Genomic DNA, 11,445 nt, shown 5'->3' on the forward strand with positions numbered 1-11,445 from the left:
AGTGATATATATTGTATAATAATTTTTTAAAATAATTATTACTTCATGGCTTAGTTGGAACCCCCATGCCCTTAACCATGAAATCTATTCATTTTTCTTTCAAGCAATGGTAGCTGTAAAAACATATACTTTACTTCAAATACTTTATGAATTTCAATTCTATAGACTAGTACAAATATAATTCTCCCATTTTTTCAAGCATTGGCTAGGGAAGTTAGTTTACATAAATATTCTTTAAATATATTGTGTTTGATCCAGTAACTAGAGTTTGCAAAACTTATGCTCAGAAATGACTACAATCACACAAGCATTGCTATCTATTGAGACCAAATATAATAAAAAAAGGAAAGGAATATGAGTGAAAAGAATCAAAAACTTGACTGAGAATGTATGTTAGGTGATGACTTTCAATACAAGTGAACAGATTTTAGCTCGAATTTAACTCGTTTGTTTCATTAACCGAGTTTATCAAGCTAAATAATAAATCAAGTTTCGAACGAATATCGAGTTGGTTCGGTTCATTATACTCAACCTTTACTGGTACATTCTGTTGTAAAAAATGAAAAATGTAGGATTTCTATGCAGCCTTTCCAAGCCACAGCAATATGCACATTTTCATGCTGTCTTTGCATAAATGGGCATAGCATTGAATTAAAGCTTCAAAATTATGAATCATGGTTTAAATGAGCATTGAGGGCAGCAACCTTTTCTATCAACTCATCCACTGTCTCATTACTGGTCTCAGTAATTGGCTCTTCCTATGGGAAAAAAAGAATAACATCAACATAATCAGTAGTGAAATATATTAAATGTTTCAAAGAGTGAAATTTTGAATATAAACACATCATTTGAATGCAGATGTTTATTGTGTGTGCTATATAGAAACAAAATAAGCTAGACAGATGAAAACTTTGAAGGAAAAAGTGACAGCCTAAGTTGTAGGTTTCTCACATAGTATAACACACAAAAACATAACAAATTCTTGGATATTATAATGATGTCAAAATCTCCAGCTAGTAGTACCATTCCATTTTATTCAACCCAAGTTCAGCATAAATAGTCCAAGTGCATGCACTTGAAAGGAGAGTTAAATACCTCTGATTCTTTACTTTGTTTAAGACCTATACATTTTGAAGTAATGCTGGCACTCTTCACTAGGTTACGTGGATCCGAGTTTCCTGAATCAGTCACATCAGACCCTGGAGGACTCTGAAGATTTGATCCATTGTTTTGATTATTTCCCTCCTTGGGGGTAGCAACTCGCTCTCTGAAAAAAAGTGAAATTGAAATAGTAATTGCACGAGTCTTCGAACATGCCAGAGACAAGTTTGCAGGGATAAATGCCAGACTCATTAATGAAGAGAAGATAATAATCTAGATTAAAATTTAAAACCCATGATAGTAGTAAAAATAGACAAATTAAGCCTCCACAAGAACAAGACAGAAAGTTTGTTGCTCAGTGTGCAAGTCAGAGAATCTGGTATTTGAACAGGTTCACCAAGTCTTGATCTATAAAATACCAATAATCGAAGCCTAGACATTGCCAAGAAACCCATATTCTTCAACATAACTTACCTAGGTAAGGAGACATGTTGTCTCTGCAATGGAGTGCTCCGTTCACCATTGGCATTATGCTCCTCAAGATGTGCAAACTGTCGCTTGAACCGATCAACCCCACTGTGCAACAAGATAACAGAATTACTGACTGATAATTCAAGCATGCAACATTTTTAAAGCACCCATATTTCATGGTTATTAGATGGCATTCAGAACACAGAAAAGTAGGAATTGGGACTTTATATTGCACAAGAATCACAACAAAAACTGATATTTAGATGAAATTGAAATTTTAGTAGTGTGGCAAATGAAACATGCATGCCAGTGTTTTGCTAATTGAATCTCTAGATATTTACAGAAATTTGATAGAAAAGATCCAAAGGAACCTTGGTGCAGCGATACTAAATGCATACGAGGAATGCTGACAATGGTTATAAAATAACTATCTCAAAAGCATATAAAATATCTAGGTGGATATCATGTTTCATTTATGAGAGACCCTAGCTAGAGGCAGGAAAAATACATCCACCGTGCGCATCTGCATTCATATATGCATCAAGCTGTCAACTTTCAAATGCATAGGCTGTTTAGGGAGAGACTTGGATCATTCTAACCTAGATACAACAAGATTCATGATATGAAACCTCCTCAGATCATTAGATTTGAGATGGACAAACGAACAAAGAAAGATAAAACAACATATGGAAACAAATATACAATCTTAGCTATGTAGGATCATTACATGAGTCGTGATACTGTGTTGAGAGAGACAGGGGCCATTACGTAACACTGAAGTGTGAGAATGAATCGGTGAATTGCACTATCTTCTAGTATTCTATCATTACTACTGAGAAATATGGTAATACAGTAATACACTAATACATGGTACATATAATAGCACAACAGTAAATATACATACAAAGGAAATAAAGAAACAAATAGACTGGAGTTCTCAGAGTTGCAACTCTACCTCGGATACATGAAGCTTGTTGTTAGATCTCCCCCACGAAGATACTCCTCGAGCATTTGGGGATGATACTCTAAAATCTGTTTAGATCAAATGTAAAACTGATTATTAGCGAGGCACGCAGAAGGCAAAAAATGAAGCAAGAATCATCAAAACTACGGCCATACCTCTCGATAAATCAACTCCCTAACATCATCTTTGGTCAATTTCCTTTTCTCGAACTCAAACTCCAGTTTTGAAATGGGTTGAGTAGATGGTTCACGATCCACATTCGACAAACCATGGAAGTAAGGATCAGATAATGCCTGCAATATCAAGCATAACAAACAAATAAGGAACATAGGATAAGCTTTGCAATTATATAAAAGTGTCATTCAGTACATTCAATGGAATTTTCCCTTTGGAAATTATCTAGGTAAATGAAGATCAACCTCTTCAGCTGTTGGACGATCTTTAGGATCAAATGCAATTAAGCGTTGCAGCAAATTAAGAGCCATAGGATCTGCATTAGGAAACTTTTTGGATAATGGAACTGGTTGTTTTTTCCTCATGCTACTAAGATACCTTCTAGCTTTCTCATTCCGAATCTGTGAATTAAGTTTAAAAATTATTTACAAGAAGGCAAGGGAGAAGAAGTAAATTAAGCCTGAATTATTACAAAAAATCATAAGATAGATCTTCAAAATATAAGACAGGAAGAATTTTAAAGCAGGAAAATGCAAGTTTAGAATTAAGATCATTATTTATTATGGCATGTCACAAGCTTGCCTACGAATGCTAAAAACTGAAAAATATATTTGGATAAACTAACCCTCGATATGGATTCTTCAGGAGGAGTACCAAGCAAATCAGTCATGAGGTCCAATTGGTGCACCACATTTTTCCCAGGAAACAATGGCTTCCCAGTTAGCATTTCTGCAAATATGCATCCAATGCTCCAAATATCAATTCCGGGGGTATACTGCAAAAGACAAGCATTTAAAATTACACAGATATTACGAATACTTTAAGTGTATTCAACTTCTTATATCCTACACAACCCAGGTCAGGGGGAATTGAATTTGAAGAGGTAACTGCTCTAGTACGTAAAAGGTGTTCAAAATACAATAAAAATCATTGCCTTCACCCCATAACTCAAGTTTTTGGGAGAATTTAGTTATGACATAGTATCAGAGTGTTTATGAGACTATGACCAGGTGCTCTAGCGCTCGATGACTTCGATCCTTGCTACCCCCGTTCTTCCAAAAAAGATAGATTTCAACAATTGTTAAAGATTGGTCTGTACATTATCCACATTTCAAGCCCAAAGGGCTCTTGCGTGGGGGACCGTGCTAAAAATAATAAAAGGCACTGCCTTCTACAATAGCTTAAGATTTTGGGATAGCTGGTTCATGACAAAAGGCTTTCACAAAAGGATAATGAAGAAGCAACTAAAATGGGATATGGCATATCCGCATATATGTAGCATTTAGCAAATGATATTTGATAGAATATATACATCCTAAAAAGAAACTTAAAAATAACATAAATCACAATCCCTTTAGATACAGGAAGAATGGTAAATCCTGTGTTCTTTTTTTGTCCTCATCATATCTTAGCTCTTGTTGCTTTGCATCTTATCTTGTCCTTCCTTAGTTGTACTTTCCACCATTCTCTTAATTTCTTTTTCTATCAAAATAAGAACAGGACAGGGATTTTTGTGATGGCGATTATTACGACACAAATGGCTGTCTTCATCCATTACATGAGTAAGAACAAGGAAAATTGTGTATCATCTCTAAATTCCAGAAGCATTTCCATGTATGAAGTATATATGCACATCAAGATTGTATTCAGAACATTTTATCAACAAAAAACTTGTGATGACAATTGAAAAGAATGACAAGAGAGAATTGAACTTATCACATAATTATAATTGAATTTGGAGCAAAACAAATATAGGCATAATACAGGTACAGGATACAAACTACACAAAAAAGAGGATGCAAGGGACAAAGAAGAAAAGAAGCTTACTTTTGAGAAAAAAGATCCACATAGTTCAGGCGCACGATACCACCGAGTAGCAACATAATCCTAAACATGAGTAGGTAAAGTGAGTTAGCAAGAAGTTTATAAGGATAGTAGCATAAATAATTAATTTAATTGCGACCTCCTTCAAATAAAGAACTAAATTAATAAGAGCAACAGATTTCCAATGCATGCTGTGGTGATATGGTATACAGTAGGAAGAAAAGGAAGGACAATCATGGAATGACATCTCACGTGGAAAAGGAAGGGAATATGTGAGTGTGTGACTATTATGTTGGGGATTTCAAGTGAAACCTGCCTGCGCATATGGCATAGGCAAATAGAACACTTACAGTCCAGAATATAGCTGACGGAGCTTCATTAAATGAAACTCGAGCAAGTCCAAAGTCACATATCTTCAGTTTGCAATCAGCATTAGCAAGAATATTTTTTGGCTTCAGGTCACGGTGAAACACATTCGCTGCAAGAAAAATATCATTTTAGTTTAATATCAAACTATCTGTACAAACCAAGGAGTCAGTCATACGGATACCTGTATGTATAAATTTCAAGCCTCGTAGAAGTTGGTACAAGAAAAATTGGTAGTGCTCGGGAGTAAGATCATCATTTGCCTTAATTACTTGATGAAGGTCAGATTCCATCAACTCAAACACAACATAGACATCCTTGAACTCTCTCCTTGAAGGAGGAAGCATTATATGCTTAATTTCTACTATATCGGGATGTTTGAGCAACCGAAGGAGTTTAATTTCTCTTAAGATCCTAGTAGCATCCGATACATGCTCAAAAACATCATTAATTTTCTTAATCGCAACTTTTTCTCCAGTTTGAGTGTCAATGGAAGAACCCACAATGCCGTAACTTCCTTTTCCAATGATTTCCTGGATCTGGTACTGGTTTGCCTCTCCATACTCAGTGAAAAACTCTGCCTCCGGTGCACCCTGCTTTATGAAAAAGTAACAAACAACATGTAACAATGATTTGAAGACTATGACTTAATTCGACCCTACTGCATCAGAAAACATAACAAAAAACCATATGGGACCATCATATAGCAGACAAACTTGCGAACTCACATATAATAACAACATCATGAAAGCTAGCACTTCTTCATACGATCACATGCATTTTCATCGTTATTTCGCATTTGCTAACTATGCCTTTAACTTGGTAATTGCTCAATGATACTTCTTAACATTACCAGCAAGAAACAACCAAATGAAATCAAATACAATTTTGGCCATATTTGCTTAATCTGGTTTGACTTCTTCATATTTTTTCGTCCTTTTCCTTAATTTGGTTTATGATCACCATCCTACCCACACGCTTATCAATTAAACAAAACAAGAATGGAAACCAAACAAGACAAACAAACACAAAAATCAAACAAAACAAGAATAAAATAAACGAAATTATGAAACTTGAGCAGCACTCATTACCCAACAGAAGATATACCCCAGATATGGAAAATGATAAAAACCAAAAGGTGAGAATAATATAAATTAAAAAAAAAAGAAAAGAAAATTGAGCAACACTCATTACTCAATTCAATAACCTATAACTTATAATCAGATCAAACATGAAAATGGAAACGAAACAAAAACAAAACCAAATTAAAAAAAAACCTTTTTCTTATGATCCATATTAGAAACTTTCTGTTTGGAATGGGAGTGTGATGGGACTTTAAGGAGCTTCAAATTGAAGGAAGCGAATTCAGAATGATGATGATCATTTGGGTCTAAATCATTCACAAAGACAACGTTATTGTTATCATCATCATCAACATCATTGTTGTTTTGTTCATGATGATCAAGGTTGTTAAGAGAAGGAGCTGAATTGCGACGATTGAAGAAGCGACGAATGCCATCAACGAGTGTACCTCCACCACCCATATAATAACAATAACAATAATAATAATTCCTCTTTCGTCGTTTTTTTTTCAATATAAGCTAAACCATTCCTCAATCTTCCATTACTTTCTCTCTCTTCTTCATTTTCTTAGTTACCTATGTTGTGTGTTTATTAGACTTAGATTTGTTTCTCTATTCTCCTTTTACATATTTTAATGTGTCCTGTTTGGTCTGTTACCCCGAAGAATGTGGACAATAGAAAACTTCATCCTTGCTTCGGTTAGACAAAGCTATAAAAATATTGTTTTGGTTCCTTATTTTTTTATTTGGGTTTTGATTTGGTCATCTGTTAATTAAAACTACCAATTTAGTTTCTTTATGTCAAACATTATTTTATATAACAACAATGTACATTGGTTTGGTATAAAGTTCCATTAAATTTTTAGGATAATCAAATATTCAAATTCTGTGAGTGATATTTATTTTTATTGTTGTTAAGAAGAACAGTGGTGTACTTGAAAATAAATTTCTTATCCTTGCTACTACGAAAAAAACATTATTTCGGTTAATTACTTTGATTAAACTAACTCACATATCAAATTTTTTATATAACTAAATGTGTCTTTTTGATTAAAAAATTAATCTATTTCGGATGTATGACTATCTCATTTCAACACGTATTTTCTTAAGAAATAAAATATTTGACATAAGTTTAGTAGAGTCTTATACCACTAGTTGTTTATTGAGATATGCAATTTAGCATATAACTTAATTATCTAAATTCTTCAATGTTACTATAAGTTACAAAGTAGTTTACGTTGGTACAATAAATAGTATGACCGGTTTTAACGTGTTTTGGTTTTGACCAGTATAAGTATGGTTCTTCTCCCAAAATTACGAATTCTTGGCAACCCCAAATTCATTTTCAATACTCTTTCTTTATTCGCTGATTCTTTAATTATAATCTTACTTCCAAGAATTGGAGAGCATCCTTTGTGAACATATTACACTGCCAAAGGGATTTTGGGGATGCAGCCATTACCATAGGGGTTCTGCTTATTGTTTGTTGCATAAGGATTAAGGAGGGTCAAGGTTCTGGTTGTGCCTACTTTGAGTAGTTTAAGGATGATAGTGTTGGAAAAGGATGTTGTTATCATGAGAAAAAGGGTGAAACTCATTGTTTGTTGTAGAACTCACTTATTAGTAGTAGAAAATGGTTGGAAATGGTGGAAATAGGTTGTGCTCTCTACCATACCATGGGCCTATTAGTGACCTATAGATTAAATTAGACTTTTTTCTATATAGGTCATGCTTAGACTTTTTGAAAGTATATTTAGTTTAACATGACAGATTTTTGGTCATCCAAAAGATATATTAAGTACCAATAAAGCATTGATTTAGTGGTGTAAAGGTTCCTCTAGATTTTTAAGATGACTAAAATGTCAATGATTCAATTCTTAGGAGCGACATTTGTTAGAAAGGAAACCACGCACCTCGAAATGGATTAGTTCTTTACTAAAAGGTAAGAGATAACTTTGGTAGTACCCAAAAAAAGATATATTAAGTCTAACAGGTCGAACTAATTAGTTATATTATGTAATAGTGTTCATATTATACAATTTTAATATAAGTAATATTATTATATATATAAATTTAATATAAAAATTCAAAAATATAATTTAATTGTTAGGGTTAGAAGAGTTTAGTTAGGAGTATGCCTATTAACTTATTTAAATGTAGACACGATGATTTTAAGATTATATATAACATACCTTTAAGCAAATTAGCCAAATCAAATAAGACTTTTAAATAGATCAAGCATAGGCTTTGAGTTTTTTTTTAAACAAACTAACAGATTAGGATCAAACTCCTATATCTTATATAAGTTCAGTTTGTTTAAGGAAAGTCTCCTATTTCTTCTACCTTACTTATAAGGTGATGTTGTAGATAGTGGGTTACTTAATATGATCAAATAGATGTATACCCAATTAAAAAAACCTAATATGAAAGACATAATTTTTGCATGGACATCAAACATGTGATGATCACTATATGGAAGTCCATTGAATTCCATCGACCAATCACTTGTATTCATTCATTTTCTTCAAGGACAGTTTGATTTAATAGAAGTCTATTGTTCACTTCTTTGAAGTTAAATATAAATTTCCTAGTGCACTACAGCATCTCGACAATAAAGCAAGTTGAAATAACATTATACATTTCAAATCTAGTAATTTGGTATCTTAAAAATACCATTATTCAATGTTGATTCACTACACACCAGATACCCAAATTTGTTTAGATTGGATGATTATATATATATATATATATAGGCAAACTATGAGATTCAGGTTAATGCAATTTCGCCTTTAATTTTCAACTTGTAAAGCAAAGTTATTATTTCACTTTATACATTCTGGAAAACTATTTTAATATTGATCTGTCCATAGATTTTTCTATTGTTACATTACTAAGTATATAGTGGTTTAATGCATAATAGTTACATGAGTGGAAACAAATGTACACTACCTAGTTTTATGATTTATCTAATGAGTGAAGTTTATTTTATTAAATCTGCAAAGAAAATAAATCATTTCTCAATTCTAGCTCAATACGGTAGAAATTAAATAGAAATAAGTAGAGCATAGAGAAAACTTGGGGCCAAAGTGCAAAACCTAGAGACTAAATGTAGAATAGAATAATCCACTCAAAATTAAATGGAAATGATAATAAGTGTTAAGAATCCTTCCTAATTGATTTGGAAGCAATGCCAATGAATTTTGGTATATGAATCATTGAGTACATTCAATGATAGCTATTTCAATGTTTTAGAATTATTCTTTGACTCTTGAGAACTTTGAAGTCTAACTTAGAAAGTTGGAGTAGCACTTTTCAAAGTGTCTTGAAAAGTATGACAATAATTAATCATTCACTATGTCTTTATGATGAAGTCTTCCTCCCCTTCACTATATAAAGGGGACTTGTGAGGAAGAGATGAACAAACAAGTGAGAAAGAACAACATAAAGAGAAAGTGAGAGAGTTTATATCCACTTAGTGTGAGATTTGTACTCCTAGTAAGATATTAGAGAGAGTTTGTATTTTCATCATTTTTGGGTGAGATTGAGTGTTATTCTCTTAGTAAGAGAGAGAGTCAAATATTGTAATCCTACTTTCTATAATGGAGATATTTTCTAGACTAGGTCCCGTGGTTGTTTCCTTCTCACATTGACGAGGTTTTTCCATGTTAAAACTTTTGGTGTTATTCTTCTATTTGCTTTATCCGCTTGTCACTTCCGCAAGTGCCCATTTTGCATCACACAAAGGAGGAAAATTGATTCTGAATTTCTGAATAGCGGTTCAGATCTCCCAGGTTCATTCGGGGAGCTTAGTTTGTGTAGTCCAAGATAGAAGGAGCTGCTAATATCTCATTTAATGGAGATATGTTCAAGATAATAACTGGCAACTATTCCTATTGCAAGCCCATGATGAAGGATCGTTTCTATTGCAAGGATATGCATGAGCCTATTTCTTGCAAAGACGAGCTAGAAGATAAGGGTGACATAGATTGGGAGCTTTCGAACTGAAAAGTTGTTGCATTGATTCGGAAATATATTGATAGAGTTTATTTAAGCATGTGTCCATATACACAAATGCTTATGAATTGTGGTAGAAACTTGAATCTATGGTTCAAAAGAAAACTCCCAGAAATAAAGCATATCTTGTTAGAAGGCTGGTGAAACTCGACTGTAGAGATAGTCAGAGCATGGTAGAGCACTTGAATTCATTCAAGGCGTCTTGTCAATAAATTGACAAAGATAGATATGAAGATAGATGATGAGCTGCAAGCACTTTTACTACTGAGTTCGTTGCCTGAAAGTTGGGATACATTGGTGGTCATGCTCAGTAACTCAGTCCCTGATGGGAAGGTCTCAATAGATATTGTTTCAGACAGTCTATTGAATGAAGAATCTAGAAAGAAATAATGGAGTACATCCTTCCATTCTGAAGCAAATATTGTGGAGAGACGTGGAAGAAGTGAAACTCATAGGAGGAATTCAGAGGTTGCTCTCAATCTCGCATAGGTCAGTAACATGTTATTATTGTAGTAAATAAGAACATAAGAGATATGAATGCAGGTTCCTAAAGAGATACTAGAAAGCTAGAAATGTCCATGATGTCAATAACATGCTATTATTGTCGCTATAGACGATGATGTTCTCCTCATTGGAGAAGACAATTACCTAAACGTTGCATATGATGATTATTCTTGAATCATTGTTCTGGTGCATCTTTCCATGTAAGTCCACATGAAGGTTTCTTCTCAAACTACAAGAAGGTGATTATGGTACTGTGAAAATGGGAAACCATGTTACAAGCAAGATTGCGAGAATTGGTGATATTGTGTTGCTAACAGACACAAGAAGAAAAATTATACTAAAGGAAGTGTGACATGTCCCAGATATGCGTCTCAATCTTATCTCAACGGGTAAGTTGAATAATGTTGCTTTTGTAAGCCACTTTGGTGTTGGAAAGTGGAAACTAGCAAAAGACAACCTAGTCATTACTAGCGGCTCAAAGGAATGATCTTTGTACATTATGCAAGGAGGAATTTGTTCTAGAGAAGCCAATGTTGCTACCGACTCCAAAGATCTTTAGCATAAGCGATTGGGGCACATGAGTGAGAAGACACTCCAGATGCTCGCCAAAGAGCACCTTCCAAGTATAAAAGGGCAAATTTTAGATTCTTCTACTGATTGTCTTTATGGTAAACAACATAGAGTCAACTTTCAGAGAATAGACAATCCCTCATGGAAATATGAAGTACTTGAATTGGTGCATTCAAATGTATGTGCACCATCTGAAAGATCTCTTGGAGGAGCCTACTACTTTGTTACATTCATACATGATCACTCGAGAAGAGTATGAGTGTACTTGTTGAAAAGAAAATATCAAGTACTATCAGCATTCAAAGAGTTTTATGCACTAGTAAAACGTGAGACTGAGAAGAAGTTGAAGTGTCTGAAAGCATACACTAGAGGAGA

General features: G+C 33.7%; 1 protein-coding gene across 3 annotated transcripts; it reads right to left on the reverse strand.

Annotated features, from left to right (window-relative positions):
- Positions 1-355: 355 nt before the first annotated feature.
- LOC109337858 (mitogen-activated protein kinase 9-like) lies at positions 356-8,832 on the reverse strand. 3 transcript variants are annotated; one of them, XM_019574932.1, is made up of 11 exons: positions 8,828-8,832; positions 5,085-5,496; positions 4,885-5,012; positions 4,538-4,597; positions 3,336-3,485; positions 2,956-3,111; positions 2,692-2,829; positions 2,528-2,604; positions 1,576-1,677; positions 1,096-1,267; positions 356-758 (listed from the first exon to the last, which is right to left on the reverse strand). In XM_019574932.1, exons 2-11 carry the CDS (start codon positions 5,245-5,247, stop codon positions 666-668), a joined length of 1,239 nt encoding a protein of 412 aa, XP_019430477.1. In that variant the 5' UTR covers positions 5,248-5,496; positions 8,828-8,832; the 3' UTR covers positions 356-665. The 3 variants fall into 3 exon arrangements, with proteins under 3 accessions (XP_019430477.1, XP_019430475.1, XP_019430476.1); XM_019574930.1 differs by lacking the exon at positions 8,828-8,832 and adding an exon at positions 6,178-6,575; XM_019574931.1 differs by lacking the exon at positions 8,828-8,832 and adding an exon at positions 6,178-6,574 and having other exon boundaries at positions 5,085-5,493.
- Between the last annotated feature and the right edge of the window lie 2,613 nt (positions 8,833-11,445).

Source organism: Lupinus angustifolius, unplaced genomic scaffold (genome assembly GCF_001865875.1).
Source record: "Lupinus angustifolius cultivar Tanjil unplaced genomic scaffold, LupAngTanjil_v1.0 Scaffold_11_89, whole genome shotgun sequence".
Lineage (NCBI taxonomy): Eukaryota > Viridiplantae > Streptophyta > Magnoliopsida > Fabales > Fabaceae > Lupinus > Lupinus angustifolius.